A 20,109-nucleotide genomic window follows, 5' to 3' on the forward strand; every position below is an offset into this window, starting at 1 on the left:
TCCGTGCGACCCCACAGACGGCAGCCCACCAGGCTCCCCCATTCCTGGGATTCTCCAGGCAAGAACACTGGAGTGCGTTGCCATTTCCTTCTCCAATGCATGAAAGTGAAAAGTGAAAGTGAAGTCTCTCAGTCGTGTCCGACTCTTCTCGACCCCATGGACTGCAGCCTACCAGGCTCCTCCGTCCATGGGATTTTCCAGGCAAGAGTACTGGAGTGGGGTGCCATTGCCTTCTCCGACTGAAGACCTGCAGGCAATGCCTTCTGTGTCTGACTGAGTAACAAACTAAGAGTAGCTTTTCTCCTTTTTGGCTAAAGACAGTTCTCAGAAATTGTTTTTGTTTAGGGGTTATGGATGTAATCTCTCTTTTTAATGCTCTTTTTAATGGTTTCATTTAAACATTCAGCTATTAGATTATTGATAAAAATAGGACTGTTTTCAGTAAGGTTCTTATAACCCTATATTGAGGCTGTTGCAACTTCCTTTGAGACCACCTTCTTCTCGAAAGTTATGTAAGCTATTGTAACTGTAGGAAAAGTATTCCATTTTTGGAATGGCATACCACAGAAATATCTTCATCTGGGTAAACAGCAGCAAAAAAAAAAAAAAGAAAAGCCTATTAAGTTGACTTCTAGAAAGTAAGTTACTTTAGTCTATTTCACTAAAATCCTTTTTTGTTTCAGTTAAACTCTATTAAGGCTTTCCATCAATTCCCATCTAAACTATCCAGACTTCCCCAATTATCTGGTCACATGTACAATTCTTAGGCAATTAATAAGATTCAGAATCTCAGATTCCTCTTACCTATGGCATATCACTAATCTCAGGCTTGATTCAGTAATGCAATCTCTTACTCTATCATCTTTCTATAGATAAATATAACCCTCAGTTAATTATACAAAGAATAATTTCCAGATTCCATGTATTTTTAGAATCAATTGCTCATATGTATTTAACTCTTCTTTAATGCACAAGAGTAGATTTTAGGTCTCCAATCAAGTTTTGCAAAGGGCTACCCATGGAGTTTGTCAACCTAGAAATGCTTTTGTTCCTGAACCTTTAAAAGCTCTAGGCTGAGTTTAGGCTTTGGTGACAAGGTCATTTGTAGAATTACAGCAAATTAACATAAATTATCTAAAGGCAGGGGCCAAATATATTCATGTTCAACAGAGTCCAATATAGTCAAGCACATCTGTAGTGGTTGAAGTGATGGAATTTGATCAGGGAAGTCATGGTAATCTTGTGGAACGATTAGTTCTGGAAGCCAGGGGCTCTAATGTTTACTTTGTTTACTTCTAACTTTGTCTCTTTGTCTCCTAGGAGGCGGCAACTCAATCTATGTCAATGTAATCATTGGTCAAATGAGCTTAATAAATACTGCCCCAGTGAAAGCATATTATAGAATTATGACAACAACCAAAGTGCTCTGCTATCCATAATAGCCAAGATATGGCAACAACTTAACTGTCCTTTGACAGACAAATGGATAAAGAAGACGTGGTACATACATACAGTGGAATACTAGTCAGCAAAAGAACAAAGTAATGCCATCTGCAGCAACACGGATGCAACCAGAGATGATGATACTAAGTGAAACAAGTCAGAAAGAGAAAGACAAATACCACGTGATATCACCTGTATCTGTAATCTAAACTATGACACAGACTGACCTATCTATGAAACAGGGACAGAATGATGGACACAGAGAACAGGCTGCTGGTTGCCAAGGGAGAAGGAGAGTGGAAAAGGGAAGGAGTGGGAGTTTGGGGTTAGCAGACGTAAGCCTTTATACACAAAATACATAATCAACAAGGCCCTACTGTAGAGCATAGACACCTATATTCAATATCCCATGATAGACCATAATGGAAAAGAATATTTAAAACAGAATGTACGTGGATCTATAAGTAAATCACTTTGCGATACAGCAGAAATTAAAACAACATTGTAAACCAACTATACTTCAATTTAAAAATCGAAAAAAATAAGTAAAATGCATGAGAACTTTTTAAAAAAAGTATTCTGCACATATAAGTGTTCTTGGATAGAGTGACAAGGGGATGTTTCTGGCGTGATTCAGAGAATGCAATGTTATGTTAGGTATCCAGACAATCACTAATATTTTACTACTATCACTCATCTCACACGCTACTAAAGTCATGCTCAAAATTCTCCAAGCCAGGCTTCAGCAATACGTGAACTGTGAACTTCCTGATGTTAAAGCTGGTTTTAGAAAAGGCAGAGGAACCAGAAATCAAATTGCCAACATCCACTGGATCATGGAAAAAGCAAGAGAGTTCCAGAAAAACATCTATTTCTGCTTTATTGACTATGCCAAAGCCTTTGAGGATGTGGATCACAATAAACTGTGGAAAATTCTTCAAGAGATGGCAATATCAGACTATCTGACCTGCCTCTTGAGAAATCTGTATGCAGGTCAGGAAGCAACAGTTAGAACTGGACATGGAACAACAGACTGGTTCCAAATAGGAAAAGGAGTACGTCAAGGCTGTATATTGTCACCCTGCTTATTTAACTTCTATGCAGAGTACATGATGAGAAACACTGGACTGGAAGAAGCACAAGCTGGAATCAAGATTGCCGGGAGAAATATCAATAACCTCAGATATGCAGATGACACCACCCTTATGGCAGCAAGTGAAGAGGAACTCAAAAGCCTCTTAATGAAAGTGAAAGTGGAGAGTGAAAAAGTTGGCTTAAAGCTCAACATTCAGAAAATGAAGATCATGGCATCTGGTCCCATCACTTCATGGGAAATAGATGGGGAAACAGTGGAAACAGTGTCAGACTTTATTTTTGGGGGCTCCAAAATCACTACAGATGGTGACTGCAGCCATGAAATTAAAAGACGCTTACTCCTTGGAAGGAAAGTTATGACCAACCTAGATAGCATATTCAAAAGCAGAGACATTATTTTGCCAACAATGGTCCATCTAGTCAAGGCTATGGTTTTTCCTGTGGTCATGTATGGATATGATAGTTGGACTGTGAAGAAGGCTGAGCATCCAAGAATTGATGCTTTTGAACTGTGGTGTTGGAGAAGACTCTTGAGAGTCCCTTGGACTGCAAGGAGATCCAACCAGTCCATTCTGAAGGAGATCAGCCCTGGGATTTCTTTGGAAGGACTGATGCTAAAGCTGAAACTCCAGTACTTTGGCCACCTCATGCGAAGAGTTGACTCATTGAAAAAGACTCTGATGCTGGGAGGGATTGGGGGCAGGAGGAGAAGGGGACGACAGAGGATGAGATGGCTGGATGGCATCACTGACTTGATGGATGTGAGTCTGAATGAACTCTGGGAGTTGGTGATGGACAGGGAGGCCTGGCGTGCTGTGATTTATGGGGTCGCAAAGAGTCGGACACGACTGAGCGACTGAACTGAACTGAACTATTAACAAATATTATTAGTAAAACAGACAAATCCAATTAATATTTTGCTACCTCAAGTTAATAAACACTACCTGAATATCTTAAAGAAACTGGAGATTGTTTACATATAAGCATTATGTCATAGAGTATGATTTTGAGATATTTGCTATATAACCAAGAAACAAAGGTTACAAAAGTGGGTTGTTATAATACTAACAACATATAATTAATGGTGTAATGCTAATAATATAGTATATATAGTGTGCTAAAATCCTCTAAGTTAATTTAATAATAGCATACATTAAAATTTTAAAACACTATTTGATTTCTGTAAGTACATGCAGTCAGTGGCTGGTAGACTGGTTGAATCACTTTTTGGATCTGACTTCATATTAATTTAAGTCACTGGCATGGATGCCTAGAGAGCCAAAGCTTTCCAATTAGTTTATATTTGAGGAGTACGCAGTTCTCGGGGTTCAAGTTTTAGCTCCACCATACGTGGCTGTAAGTAAGTCAACCTTTTGGAACTTGTGGTTTTCTTATTTTTAAAATGGGATAAATAAATCCTGCTCTGTCTTGTCTCAAACAGTTGCTGTGATAATCAAGTAAGAATATGGATGTGAAATTTGCTGGGAACTATAAATTACTGTATGAATGTAACTTTGGGTCACATTTCGCCCTAATTTCTGAATAGAACAAATAATATATTCTCTCGATATCAAGTAGTTTTACTTCTGCTAACTCCTCTACTTTCATATCATTTTTCCTGGTAATGTCCCCATACCCCTCAAAGTTAATGTAACCTCCACCTCCCACGTAGACAACGTGATGGCCAACCACTGTTGAGGGACACTTTCCCACTCTGAAGCACATTCAGTCTTACACAGCCACAAAGGAGACCCCCAGAGATGGTGCTCTCCCGTCTTCTTCGCTCTTGCCCAGAGGCACGGCTGGCTCCTCGTTGATCACACTTCTCAACTCCTGGAGAAGCTGTTTCAAGTCCCTCGTTGGATCTTCCTTTGCGTTAGGTTTCATAGAGTGCTGAATTAAAACAATTCACAAGACAAGGACACTTTGTTTTTTTCAGATTTGAATGCCATTTCCTATTATAAAATTAATTCAACTGGTAAATTATGGAGAAGAAAAAGAGGAAATAAAAAACCTGTAATCTTACTACTCAGAGATAAATCAATAATATCCAATCAACACAGTGCTATATCTAATTCATATATGCATATACCTACTTACGGGCTTCCCAGGTGGTGCTAGTGGTAAAGAACCTGCCTGCCAATGCAAGAGACTTAAGAGCTGCAGGTTCAATTCCCGAGTCAGGAAGATCCCCTGGAGGACAGCATGGCAACCCACTTCAGTATTCTTGCCTGGAGAATCCCATGGACAGAGGAGCCTGGCAGGCTACAGTTCATAGCGTCACAAAGAGTCAGACACAACTGAAGTGACTTAGCATGCATGTACATGCCTATTTATACATATGTATATATAAACTATTGAGAAGGCAATGGCACCCCACTCCAGTACTCTTGCCTGGAAAATCCCACGGGCAGAGGAGCCTGGTAGGCTGCAGTCCATGGGGTCGCTAGAAGTCAGACAGGACTGAGCGACTTCACTTTCACTTTTCACTTTCATGCATTGGAGAAGGAAATGGCAACCCACTCCAGTGTTCTTGCCTGGAGAATCCCAGGGACAGGGGAGCCTGGTGGGCTGCCATCTATGGGGTCGCACAGAGTCGGACACGACTGAAGTGACTTAGCAGCATATATAAACTAAACTATACAGGATTAAACTATACACATCTATTTAGAATACAAATTCTATTTAAGTTCCCATAGACTATAAACTAGGAGGCACTGGAACATATCCAGGGACATAAAACAAGGTGGAAAAATTTCATGGTCTAAAGGTATTGGAACTATAGAGTCTGTTCTCTTATCACTGTGGAATTATGGTTAGAAATCAATATCAAAAGGTATTTGAAAATAACCCACATATTTTCAAGTGCAATGTGACATTTACCAAGAGAGATCTTTGGTTTAGCCAAGAGAGATCTTTTGATTTAGCTCTTTAATAAAGCCACTGATTGAGCCTTTATTACTCTCAATAAAGTTAGAGGACTGAAAAAACACAGAAGGTAATTACAGAGAAGAAAGCATTTAAATGAGAAATTAATATCAAGGATATTTTTAAAACCCTGTGCATGTGGAAATTAAATATCCACTTTTAAATGATGGGTGTATCTAAGAAGCTGTAACAAGGAAAATTAGAAAATATTTGTAACAGAAAAAAGATGAAAAGAGAATTTACCAGAATTTGTTGCATATAGCTGAAGCTACTCAATGCAACTAAATACGATGTGGAATCTTGAATAAGATATAAAAACAAATAATGGATACTAGCATAAAATTTTGTGAAATTTGAACAAAATCTGTACTTTAGTTAATAACACTGTATTATATATGTTAATCTCCTTTTCCTTTTTTACAACATAGTGAAATCATTAACAATTTTTTTTAACTTTAACAATATGGTATGGACATCTTACCATGCCATTAAATATTTATAACTATATCCAGGTAAAATAATTTCAATAATTTGTTAAGGGATGAACTAATTTTATAAAGCTATAGAATTTTAGAAGTAAGGGACCCTCTAGCAATGAGTGAATCTACCCCCCTGCCACCACTTTACTGATGAGGAAAGAGACATTTAACATTTTCAAACTATGTTGCTGCTGCTGCTGCTGCTAAGTTGCTTCACTCGTGTCCAACTCTGTGCGACCCCATAGATGGCAGCCCACCAGGCTCCCCCATTCCTGGGATTCTCCAGGCAAGAACACTGGAGTGGGTTGCCATTTCCTTCTCCAATGCATGAAAGTGAAAAGTAAAAGTGAAGTCGCTCAGTCGTGTCCGGACTCTTAGTGACCCCATGGACTGCAGCCCACCAGGCTCCTCCATCCATGGGATTTTCCAGGCAAGAGAACTGGAGTGGGTTGCCATTGCCTTCTCCGCAAACTATGTTAGTTGGGGAATAATATTAAAAGATTTTTCAGGTAGCTAGTGTTCCTCAATGAATATTTATAATATAAAAAGAAGCACAGATGTTCCCAATAGGCACAAAAAGAGAGAAAACCGAATAATAATCAGAGGTTGCCCTGGTGAGCAGGTGGACTTAGCTGGAGGATACTCATGGCTAAAGCATCATAAAGGAATTTTAGCCAGAAGTGTCTGACCCAAGGTAGAGTGACACCTGCCAGACATACAGGTTGTTGAAGGATAAACACTGCAAAATTTTTGTTCTTTAGGCTTTACTTTTCTAGGGTCCATGCCAATCAAGTGTTGATGCTACTGGTATAACCCTCACATTGTCCTTCCCTTCCTATTTCCACTGATAAACCACATAAAATATCCAGTTGAAGATGTCAAGAGTTCTAACTAACTGAATGTGTGGTAAGTATGATTCTACCAGTTTACTGATGGTCATCTTACTGAGAAATTACCATGATGAGTTCAGAGTTTCATAAATTAAGATTCCATTAAATTTTATTTCATTGATTTAAAATATACAAAGATGTGAACCATTTTTAATAGCTTTTACTTTTAGAGAAGTTTTAGGTTCACAGCAAAAATGAGTAGAAGGTACAGAGACTTCCCATATACTGTATATGCTGAACCAGTTTCTTAATCATGAATAAAAGCATTTGTTGCTTATAAACAGATCCAGTTTCACCAAACACAGGCTTTGTTCTTGTCCTAGCCCTGGTGGACCTCATATCTGATGTGGAATAAAACTTCAGAAGACTTATCTTATTGCAATATTCAGTCACTTCAGTTCTAACCTTGAAATCTCAATATAACACCTGGACCTTCATATCTTCTGCCCACTAGGAAGTTTACTTAATAAGCTTTGTTATTAAAAAATTTAAGCCCATGACACTTATTATAAATTATCAGTGTAATAACCTACAAACAAATTCATAAAGTTTATTTCATTATAACAAGGGAAATGCTTCTTTTAGTCTCCATTTCCTAATCTGTAAAAATGGGGAAAATAACTCTTATTTTATAAGGATGGCATAAGGAATCAGAAGTACTTAATGTATGCATAGTAAGTACTCAAAAAAGGCTGGTTTCCACTTCCTTCTCCCCTTAGCATAAAAACACATGAAGTATCTTATATGTTTCATATTTACAGATTTAGAGTAACCAGAAAGGTTAACATGACAATGTATATAGTGTGTTAGTACCAGGACACAGTCACGAAGAAGATGTCATCAGAGTTAGCTGTGCAGTCTAGCTACGATGCTCCCCTTGATATACTGACAAACTGATTCTAAAGCGTATATGGGAAGGCCAAAACCTCAGAATAGGAAAGACAACAGTGAAGGTGAACAAAGTTGGAGAACTGCCATTTCCCAGGTTCAAGATTTACTGTAATAAGAATGCAGTACTGGTAAAAGAATAGACAAATAGACTGATGGGACAGAATAAAATAAAGATCCCAGGAACAGTCCCATACAAATATAGTCAACTGGTCTTCAACAAAGGAGCAAAAGTATTTCAGTAGAGAAAAGGCAGTATTTTCAACAAATGGTACTGGAACAACTGGCCATTCACATGCATTACAAAAATGAATCTAGATGCAGACCTTATATTTGTCACAAAAATTAACTCAGAGTGAATCATGGACCTAAATGTAAAATTCCAGACTATAAAACTCTAGAGGATAATACAGGAGAAAATTTAGATGACTTTGGGATTCATGATGACTTTTTAGACACAAATTAAAAGCATGATCCATGAAAGAAAAGCATCAGTAAGTTGGACTTTTTAATCTTAAAAACTTTTCCTTGCAAAAAGATAGTTTAAAAAAAATGGAAACAAAAATCACAGACTGACAGAAAATCTTTTCAAAACACATAAGTGACAAAAGACTGGTAGCTAAAATATACCTCCAAAAAGAACCTCTTAAAACTCAACAGTAGGAAAAAATTTTAAACATCCATTAAAAAATAGGCAAACATGTGGAATAGACATCTCACTATAAAAATATGTAGAAGGCAAATAAGCATATGAAAATATGCTCAACATCATATTTCATTAAGGAATTTCAAATTAAAACTATAAGATATCACACTACACTCCTATTATCTAGGCTAAAATCCGAACACTGACAACACCAAATGTTGACAAGGATGGGGAGCAACAGGAACTCTCGTTCACTGCTGGTGAGACTGCAGAATGGTACAGCCACTTTGAAAGACAGTTTGGTGGTTTCTTCCAAAACTAAACATGCTCATACTATAAAATGCAGCAACCATGCTCTGTAGCGTTCACCTAACAGAGGTGAAAACTTACGTCTATGCAAAACCTGCACATTGATGTTATAGCAGGTTTATTCATAACTTGCCAAAACTTGGTAGCAATCAAGATATCCTTTAATAAGTGACTGGATAAACTGTGGTACATCCATACTATGAAATATTATTCAGTAAAAAAAGAAATTAACTATTAAAGGATGAAAAGATACGAAAAAATCTTGCAAGCATATTGCTAAGTGAAAGAAGCCAATCTGAAAAGACTATCACTAGATGACTCTGGTTATACGACATTCTGGAAAAGACAAAAATATGAAGACAGTAAAAAGATCACTGGTTGCCAGGGGTTCGGGGGAAGGGAACAACAGATGAAAAGGTGAAGCACAGGGCATTTTTTGAACAGTTAAACTATTCTGTATAATACTGTAATGTAATACATGTAATGCATTACATGTATTGTAAGACATGTAATGTATTACATGTATTGTAAGACATGCAATACATGTAATGTAATACAAGTAATACATGATAATGTAATCATCATACATATGTCTAAATGCACAAAATGTACAATATGAGGAGCACGTGATGTTCAGTAGTGTCTGACTCTTTGCTCTCCTTTGGACTCTGGCCTGCCAGGCTCCTCTGTCCATAGGATTTTTCAGGCAAGAATACTGGAGTGGGTAGCCATTTCCTACTCCAGGGGATCTTCCCGACCCAGCAATCAAACTCATGTCTGCTGTGTCACCCGCATTGCAGGTAGGTTCTTTACCCACTGAGCCCTCAGGGAAGCCCCACAATATAAGAAGTGAACCCCAATGAAAATTATAGACTTTAGTTAATAACAATGTGTCAATATTGGTTTAACAATTATAACAAATGTACCACATGAATGCAACATGCTGGTAATAGAGGAAGCTGGGGGGAGAGAGGAGGACAGCAAAGAGAATCTATGGGAACTCTCTATTTTCTGCTCAGTTTTCTGTAAGGCTAAAACCACTCTAAAAAAAGTCTATTAATTTTAAAACAAAAAGAAATCGTGAACTTTGGAAGTAAAAGTGACAACATAAAGTCATATCAATTTACATGTTTATCAGTAAGGTGTGACAGGAAAGTGGCCGTTATACCATACGCTTCCCATTGCCATTTGACCATTCTATACACAAAGTTGTTTGTTTTAGCTTTAATATGTAATAATTATTAGCTGATTATAAATAAGCTTGAACATTTTTCATGTTTATGGACTATATGCATTTCTTTTGGACTATATACATGTCCTTTCTATATTTTTCTTTTAGAATATATGCTATCTTTTTCCAGGTATGTAAAAACTCTTTATATTTTATATTAACCCTTTGTTTGCTAGAAATATTTTTCTAGTTTGTGATTCCATTTTAGTTTATGGTGGCTTCTGATTTAAGCTTCATTTACTCAAAATAGTCAATTATTCCTTTTCATGTCTGTAAATCTTATAATGCTTTCACTTGTAATACTTTTCATTAAAAAGTTTATTTTTAATACTTTATTGTTTAATTCATATGGAACAAATTTTGATTTATAACATGAATACACTTAAAAAATTAGAAAATAGCTAGGAAATGAATGATTTAAAAACATTCTTTACATATGAGTGGCTGGTTATGTATGGCTGGTTATGACTATCTTGTCTGGCTGATAAAGAAACAGCTACTTACAAGTTCTTCATGAGGTTACTGGAACCCATCAAAGAATCTTGCTCTCCCTCACTTCAATCCCTTGACCCTTAGGATATACATTAAGGCTATTTCTAGGGGACATATATTTTCAGGTTAAAACTTATATAAGCTTTTTGATTTCAAGGGATGAATATGAGCTTATACTGTTATTGTTAAACTTAAGGTTTATTTTGTGATTTGATTAGCTTCCTATTACATTTTGACTCTGAAATTGTCTTATGTCAGACTTGTTTCAAAAATAAATTGCAAATTATAGCTCAAATGCACCTCCATTTTCTCTAAATACTGTTCTCTCTAATGGCCTTGAGTCCATTACAGGCAAACATGAGTTATAACTTAAGATAAGTAATGTCTAGGAGAGTGTGTGCTTCTCAACACATTCTATCTCCACTCTCCAAAGATAGAAGATAAATGAAAAAGCTAAAAATAAAAGCTTGATCTCATTCAGTTTGAATCAGACTATTCTATTTTAAGAATGCCTGACCAAATCCATCTCCTATAATACTTATATTCCTGTCAGAAGATTGTAATAAAAATGGAATATGAATATACTATTTAGAATATAAATATATTATTTATATTGTATATTAAAAATGGGTGAATAGGAAACCAAAGTTATATAAAGTCTTTCTGAAAATCTTGCTCACATCATAGATCAAGCACAGCTAGCACAAATTACAGTGCATGTGTATGGAATCTGATATATAAATAAATTATATTATCCTGGAATTATTCTATATTAAATGCTAAAATAATGTTTATCTAAAACTTTAATCTAGAATGCTTCTGTGTCAGGCTACCAATTATGTGTGTGTATCTGTGTATGTATGTATGTGCTACTGCTAAGTCACTTCAGTCGTGTCTGACTCTGTGCGACCCCAAAGACGGCAGCCCACCAGGCTCCCCCGTCCCTGGGATTCTCCAGGCAAGAACACTGGAGTGGGGTGCCATTTCCTTCTCCAATGCATGAAAGTGAAAAGTGAAGTCGCTCAGTCGTGTCCGACTCTTAGCAACCCCATGGACTGCAGCTTACCAGGCTCCTCCGTCCATGGGATTTTCCAGGCAAGAGTACTGGAGTGGGGTGCCACTGCCTTCTCCATGTATGTATGTACATACACATATATACACACATGTTCTTGGTTTCTGAGCTTGGATCAATCAGATTAAAAAAAAAATTTTTTTCCAATTCTACCATTTTCTCTTCTATTATTAATAACACTAGGGCAATCAACTGGATAATTTTTAATGTTTTTGGACCCCTGAAATGGTATAATCCTCAGTCACAAGGACCTAATGAAATACACAATTAGTTCAGGTAAAGTATTTATTTACAGCATCATCTAATTATTTTTTTATAAATAGCATTCAACTGTGTGGTGTACATAATCAGTACAGCAAACTAATTAAGAAGACAAATTCTAGACTCGGGCCATCTTGGTTAAGTTTCGGCACAACTGTATTTTTGGAGTGTGAACTCTGTACAACTCATTTAGCTTCTCCAAGCCTTAGTTTCTTTCTCTGAGAAATTGTTATAATAACAGCACTTACCTCATGTGGGTAGTTGTGAGGAATAAATTATATAATGTATAGAAAGAATATCGTACAGTGCCTGGTGTTCAGTAAATAATGACTATTGTTAGATTCATGGTACAAGAAGACTAAAATGAAATGAAATAAAGGGGCAATGCAGAACAATTCACGCAGTGATATTCTACTTTTGTTGTACTTTGAAACGTTAGACTTGGCATTTATTCCATTTAGTGTCACTAATATAACACTAAAGAAATTAACAAGGACAAAGAGGAAAAGAGAGATAATATTAGATGAGTAATGATGATAAAATCTGGGGAGATGAAAAGCAAATGGGTAATTCACAGCTAATGCAGTGGAACAAAGAAGCTAAAACATTAAGGACCTGCACAGAAGTAGCCAAGAAACAGAGGACTGCTCTGCATCAGAGTATACCAGCAAGAAAGATTCGAGTAATGGAGGCCTCGTGCACTTCTGAAGGTCAGGGGAAGGCACAGGGCAGCAAAAACGGGAGGACTGGCTAAAAGCTTACGGCAGAAGCTTTGAGAATACCAGATGTTCTCCCCATGTGGTTGGGTAAGAATTCATTCTTTTCCTCTAAATAAAATTAGAGGCTTAATCACTGGGTGAGGTTGGACCAAAGGAATTTAAACTCTAAGAGGACATCTGGCATGGCAGAAGTAAGGCTGCAAACTGAAAATATAAGCATAATAAATAAGACTATATAGATACACATGTACCCCAGGCTCCCTGTCCCACTCAGCTCTTCACAACACTGGCAAACAGATTTGTATCAACAAGTCAGTAGTAAGAGATTCTCTCTGTAGTGGGATTGACAGGACCAAGAAAAAAGTAAGATAGTTTTTGGGTCCCTTAGTTAAAAATTAATACCTAACTATCTGCTGCTGTTGCTGCTGCTAAGTCCCTTCAGTCGTGTCCGACTCTGTGCGACCCCATAGATGGCAGCCCACCAGGCTCCCCCGTCCCTGGGATTCTCCAGGCAAGAACACTGGAGTGGGTTGCCATTGCCTTCTCCAATGCAGGAAAGTGAAAAGTGAAAGTGAAGTTGCTCAGTCGTGTCCCGACTCTTAGCGACCCCATGGACTGCAGCCTACCAGGCTCCTCTGTCCATGGGATTTTCCAGGCAAGAGTACTGGAGTGGGGTGCCATTGCCTAACCATCTACTAGTTGACAAATCCTGCGAACCTTACCGAGTGCTTTTAATTAGTTTTTTAGGGCCTCAATTTTAAATATGAATGGACAGCTAGTGATTAGCAAACAGTGAAGGAAAGCTCCAACATGAAAGACAGACATCAAAACAAACAGAAAAAAATAAATTTGAACAAACAGCAATAATTCAGGTAACACAAGAGATTACTGAAAAACTGAAATTAATAGCTTTAAATGGAAATGAGAAAGTACCGCTGAATCCACTAAAGAACATAAAACTATATAAAGAGCAGATTTAAAAAACAAAAAAGTCTCCTGGAAATTAAAAAAAAGTTATATTCAGAAAAAAAAATTCAATAGGTATTTGGAAGACGGAGTTAAGGAGTCTTCCCAGAAGTTGGGAATAAAATACGAGGAGATAGAAATTGAAAGCCAAAATTAAAGAAGATTGGAGACTAAATCCAGGAGGCCTAATAGGTGACTTAACAGGAATTCCAGAAAGAACTGTAAAACTGGAGGGAGAAAAGTTATCAAATAAATAATACAAGAAAATTTCTGAGAGGAAAGAACATAAGAGCGCCTATACAGTGAAGGGAAGAAGACCCCCGGCAGAGATCACCCAGAAATGAATACTAGGGATGAAGAAAGGACTCCAAAAGCTTTGAGAAACAAACAGGTCACATACACAGGCCCTGGAATCAAAACAGTACAAGAGCAGCAGCATTTTGTGTATCAATCAGATATAAATGAAGAACAAAGGTATTTTCAGACATGCAAGGTTTTAAAACACGTAATGAATGAATGCACCCTTTCACAGGAAACCGCTGCATTATACAATCCCCGCCAAATGCGGGTGAGGCTGTGGAACTAGAGGGACTCTCACTCGCTGCTGGTGGGAGTGTAAAATGGTACAACCGCCCTGGAAGACAGTTTGGTAATTTCTTACGAAACTAAACAGATTCTTACCATATGACCCAGCAATCATGCTATCTGTATTTGCCCAATGAAGTTTAAAACATATGTACACAAAAAACTGCACGTGGATGTTGACAGCAGTTCTATTAATAATTACCAAACCTTGGAAGCAACCCCAGTACCCTCCAGTAGATGAACAAACTGTGGTACAATGAATTACCATTCCATGCTAAAAATAAATGACTATCAAGCCATGAACAGACATGGAGGAAGCTTAAATGCACATTGCTTAGGTAAAAGAAGCCAATGTGAAAAGACAACATATGGTATGAGTCCAACTCAGTGACATTGTGGAAAAGGTAAAACCAGGAGATAATAAAAGATCAGTGGTTGCCTGGTGTGGAAGGAGGATAAGGATCAGTAGGCAGAGCATAGAGAATTTTAGGAGAGGAAAGTGAAAGTACTGTGTATGATATGATAATAATGGATATGTATCAGCTCAGTTCAGTCACTCAATCGACGTGTCTGACTCTTTGCGACCCCATGAATCGGTAATGACATTTATAAACACTAGTACAAATCCACAGAATAGTACCACACCAAGAATAAACCCCAAGGTAAACCATGAACTTGGGGTGATTGTGATGTGTCCATGTAGGTTCATCCTTGATAACACATGTATCATTAGAGAGAATGATGCTGATAATGGGGAGGCCGTGCATGTGTGGGGGCAAGAGGTATATGGGCAATCTCTGTATCCTCCTTTCAATTTTGGTGTGAATCTAAAACTTCTCTAAAAAATAAAGTCTTGAAAAAAAGAAAGCAGAAATACCAGACAAAATATGACTAGAAATCAAGAGAAACAATGGTTACAGTTCCACACGGGATTCAAACAATGGAGCTATAACACAGCAATTAAAAAAGTAAAGTTATTTAATAGTACGAGTTTCAGAAGGAAACAAGAGAATGGGGCAGAAAAAAACAATCAAAAATATAAAAGATACAAATTTCCCCAAATCAGTGAAAGATATCAATCCCAAATCCAGGGAGATCAGTGACTCACAAGAGATATAAAGAAGAATACAGATAGGCACATCACATTCAAACTGCTTAAACCAAAATCTTCACAATGGTCAGAGAAAAAAAATTACCTTCAAAAAAGCAACAGTAAGACTTAAACCTGACTTGTCAGTAGAAACAATGAAAACCTGAACCCAATATTTTATCAGTACAATAAATTCATTCATCCATTAGACAAATATGTACTGAATATTTACCACGTTAGATACTTTTCTAGGTACTCAGAACACATCAGTGAACAGAACAAAGAATGTATATTACATTTAATGTGTAAAATTATATAATAAATATACTTATAATAACATTTTTAAGGGAAGAAATTAATTGTATAAAACAGGCTTAACAATCTATTCAGAAAATACACTTCACAACACTGGTGAAAGAAATCAAAGAGGACGCTAATAGATGGAGAAATATACCATGTTCATGGATTGGAAGAATCAATATAGTGAAAATGAGTATACTACCCAAAGCAATTTATAGATTCAATGCAATCCCCATCAAGCTACCAATGGTATTCTTCACAGAGCTATAACAAATAATTTCACAATTTGTATGGAAATACAAAAAACCTTGAATAGCCAAAGCTATTTTGAGAAAGAAGGGAACTGGAGGAATCAACCTACCTGACTTCAGGCTCTATTACAAAGCCACAGTTTTCAAGACAGTATGGTACTGGCACAAAGACAGAAATATAGATCAATGGAACAAAATAGAAAGCCCAGAGATAAATCCACGCACATATGGACACCTTATTTTTGACAAAGGAGGCAAGAATATACAATGGATTAAAGACAATCTATGATCCAGCAATCCCACTGCTGGGCATACACACTGAGGAAACCAGAAGGGAAAGAGACACGTGTACCCCAATGTTCATCGCAGCACTGTTTATAATAGCCAGGACATGGAAGCAACCTAGATGCCCATCAGCAGATGAATGGATAAGAAAGCTGTGGTACATATACACAATGGAGTACTACTCAGCCATTAAAAAGAATTCATTTGAATCAGTTCTAATGAGGTGGATGAAACTGGAACCTATTATACAGAGTGAAGTAAGCCAGAAAGAAAAACACCAATACAGTATACTAATGCATATATATGGAATTTAGAAAGATGGTAACAATAACCCTGTGTACGAGACAGCAAAAGAGACACTGATGTATAGAACAGTCTTTTGGACTCTGTGGGAGAGGGAGACGGAGAGGGTGGGGAGATTTGGAAGAATGGCATTGAAACATGTATAATATCATGTATGAAACCAGTCGCCAGTCCAGGTTCGATGCACGATACTGGATGCTTGGGGCTGGTGCACTGGGACGACCCAGAGGGAGGGTATGGGGAGGGAGGAGGGAGGAGGGTTCAGGATGGGGAGCACAGGTATACCTGTGGCGGATTCATTTTGATGTTTGGCAAAACTAATACAATATTGTAAAGTTTAAAAAAAAAATTAAAAAAAAAAAGAAAATACACTTCATTATTGCTGTTAGAATTATAACTCAAGTTTTTAATTTAATAGACTCATGACTAGTACTTTTTCAGTGATGGATGAGATTCTTTATAATCAAGTATAGTCTATGTATTAAAGAGCCTATCTTACTAGTCTGGCTTTTGGGTAATGAAAAGTCATGAAATTTCAGAGCTGATCCTTCAGAAAACCCTAGAGATGATCCATAGTCCAGACTCCTCGTTAGAGATGAAAAGGCACAGTATTATTTAACTCAATTTCCAAGGTCACACAAAGAAGTTAGAGACACATCTTAAGTCCCAGTGACTCCTGGTCAAATATGCTTTGTTGTTGTTCTTTGTCATTAAGTTCACTGAGAGATGGGTTTAATTTAATTTTTATTAAGGTAACATGCATATAGTTTTAAAAGTAAAATGATTTATGACACTTAAAAAGCAGCAATTTTCTTCCCTTCCTCTGCCCACCTCCAATTTCCAGTCTCCAGAGAGAACCATGTTTAACTTCTAATATTAATAATACTGGGCTTCCCTTGTAGCTCAGTCGGTAAAGAATCTGCCTGCAAAGAAGGAGACCCCAGTTTGAATCCTGGGTTGGGAAGATCCCCTGGAGAAGGAAATGGCAACCCACTCCAGTATTCTTGCTTGGAGAGTCCCATGGACAGAGGAGCCTGGCGGGCTACAGTCCACGGTGTCTCAAGAGGTGGACACGACTTAGTGACTAAACCACCAACCACTACCACCATTAATAATGTTCTTTTGTTTGACAAAAGAATGTTATTGTGTGACAGCTTATCAGTCATATACCTCGTGTACGTGAAAGGAGTCCATTTCAACTTGTTCATTCTACAGTGCATGCTTTATATTCAAGGCACAGGCAGAATAACTGGTAGGCTACCGGTGACCTTGTTGCTATACCTACAATAGGACTATTAACTAATGAAATGGATTTTCATGAGTGATTTATGAAATATGTCTCATTTCTTTGGAGCTGGAGCTGAATACTGGTTGCAAGGGATTAGTGGTACGACAAATACACATAACTTCAGAGAAGAGAAAATCTGAATTTCATACTGTGCATATTTTTTCCTAAGCTTTAATAGTACAAAAGGTTAAACTAAAAAAATTTCAAACTCTCTAATATTTTAACTAAAGAGAGTAACAAATTTAATATTAATAGAATCTTTATGATTATAAATAAGTCTACATATAGGTCATGAAGAGATAATATACAGCAAATCATTTTCATCTTAGTAAAGTACTACAATACAAATAATTTGCTTTTGGCATTTGAAGTGATGCTTATTTTAGCCATCTCAACATTGGCTTTGTACACTGAATGCTTATGATACAAAAATATCAATACAGGTTACTAAATAATTTACTTTAATAATTATTGTTTACATTAATATCACTATTTCATGTTTTGTTTTTCTCCTAGAGAAAATACCAAAGAAAGAAAAACCTTTCTGTTCACCTGGTCTGTATAAATTTAAATTCTAAAAACTGAAAATGTCATAACTATAGGTTTACTTTTTAAATGAAATTCTTCTCAATTATTTACATATTATGCCATTTGCATCACAAACTATAAGACAAGTGACTTACATGAGACAGGAAGCTGGCTGTAGACTGGGAAGATGGAACATTGGAATGAGAACGAGCAGCAGGTGATGGTTGTAGAAGGCGTGGTTTCACAGCAGAATTTGAGGTGTATCCAGGGCCCTGCAGTTCCTGGAAGACAGTATACATGTGAGCAAAATAACTGTCAACCTACAGCTGGAATTGTGAAATCAAAATGTATTTTTGCAAATAAATTTCAGTCTTACATGCTGAACCCCTAAAAAGTTGAAGCCAAAGTATTAAGCAAGATGCATGTTATTCTTTGGGGACTAATGCTGGGCTTAGCAAGAGGCCTTCACACTTGAGAATGATGTAAGCATTCCAGGTGGGAAGCGGCATCTCCAATCAGAGGCTACTACATTGGTTTTAACTCGGCCAAACACTCCACACCAGTTCTGACATACTACTGAGAAGGTTCCTCTCCAACTATGGGAAGGTATCCAGTATTGCGACTTTGAAGTATGTCTGCACTTCTAAAATATACTCAAAAAACAAATCTATTTCAGTGGAAAATGTACTATTTTTAAAGCACACCTGACTTGTCATGCAAATTACCTCATTTTTGCTATTCTCCAAACAAGTCAAACACATTTGACCGCCTCCTGTATGCAAACCTCTGGTTCCCCAAGGTAAGTACTTCTGTGTTTCCTTCACGCAATATAAACCTAACATAAAGCATGATGCTTCAACGTGTTACTATATAGGAAAAGGATAGGTATAGTAGGTACAATGTAAAGATTTTATAATTGTTAATATCAGATAATGTTAAAAGTACACTTGAAAGCATCTAAGATACATAAGAAAACCTAAAAGTATATCAAACCAAGGCTTAAGTTTTGCTTAAATAACTATTTAATGAAAACAAAAGACCTTACTTTTACATCCAATGTGTGTTGAAGCTTTAGGCGCACAGATTCTTGTTCCTGACGCTGTATTATATCTTGACATTCTGCAAACTGCAAAGATGCCTACAATCAAGCAACCACATGTGGTTTATCCTCCATTCTTCGTGCAATTTTATTTTATTAACGTATACATGCAGAGTCACCATCTCTTCAAGGAAACTTCCCTCCATTCCTAGCATAGTGCATTACATTTATCTATTTACTTATCTGTTTTATTCAGAAAACTGTGAGTTATTGGAGGTCATGTCTTTGTAGCCCCAGCATCTATATGGCGTTTAGTAGGTGAAGGATACGTAAAAGAATGTATGAACTACGGATGAAATGAGCAAACAGCTTTAGCAATGGTAAAAATATTTGCATAAAGATAACCACAACTGAAATTCATTGAGCCCATATATCATGTTCTAAGACCTAAGTTTGCATAGTTGGGAACACAGACCATGTTCTGTCACCACGGAGGCTCTGATGTCTCAAGAAGCAAGGACTAGTTTCGGTATACAGTATTTTCAGGTTTCCAGAGTTTGCAGGTGACACAAAGAGAGATTCCTCCTCTACAATATATGGCAAGGACAAATGTAGTGTTATCACTGATCTTCTTAGTCATTAAGCTGCATTCTCTACCTGCACTTTCTGAACTCCACAAAGCGCCACACTTTAGCATTACTTCATCTTTTTATTGGTATCATTAACAGACTTTATTCTACCAAGTACTGAAGTCCTTCTTTGAAGGTAAATTAGACTGGTGGTATTTTAAATCATTCAGGCCACAGAGGATACCAGAAGCATCTCACATCTTGTATTTTACTGCTCTTATGTTCATGTTAGCAAAAAAAAAGAGAAATTTTGTAAAAAGTATGCATCATGATTTGTTCTTAAAGCTCAGCCCTGTCTACAGGATACAGTTCTTCCTTGTGTGAGGTGACTGGGACACAATCCAATTTGACAGATTTGGTGTCTGTCAACATGGAGCTTTCCTGTTTAGTTG

The 20,109-nt window shown here is 37.1% G+C and overlaps 1 protein-coding gene across 14 annotated transcripts in view; it reads right to left on the minus strand.

Moving 5' to 3' along the window:
* The window catches only part of CCDC158 (coiled-coil domain containing 158), an 83,180-nt gene that overhangs the window by 15,135 nt on the left and 47,936 nt on the right, over positions 1 to 20,109 (minus strand). For 10 of the 14 annotated variants that reach the window (XM_059887788.1, XM_059887790.1, XM_059887792.1 and 7 more), the window contains 3 exons: positions 19,095 to 19,187; positions 18,205 to 18,330; positions 4,274 to 4,431 (listed from right to left, as the gene is read on the minus strand). In XM_059887788.1, coding sequence (XP_059743771.1) covers positions 4,274 to 4,431; positions 18,205 to 18,330; positions 19,095 to 19,187 — 377 coding nt within the window. The remainder of the gene's footprint in view (positions 1 to 4,273; positions 4,432 to 18,204; positions 18,331 to 19,094; positions 19,188 to 20,109) is intronic. The other 4 variants (XM_059887791.1, XM_015471691.3, XM_059887789.1 and 1 more) reach the window with 1 other exon arrangement.

Source organism: Bos taurus, chromosome 6 (assembly GCF_002263795.3).
Source record: "Bos taurus isolate L1 Dominette 01449 registration number 42190680 breed Hereford chromosome 6, ARS-UCD2.0, whole genome shotgun sequence".
Classification (NCBI taxonomy): Eukaryota; Metazoa; Chordata; class Mammalia; order Artiodactyla; family Bovidae; genus Bos; species Bos taurus.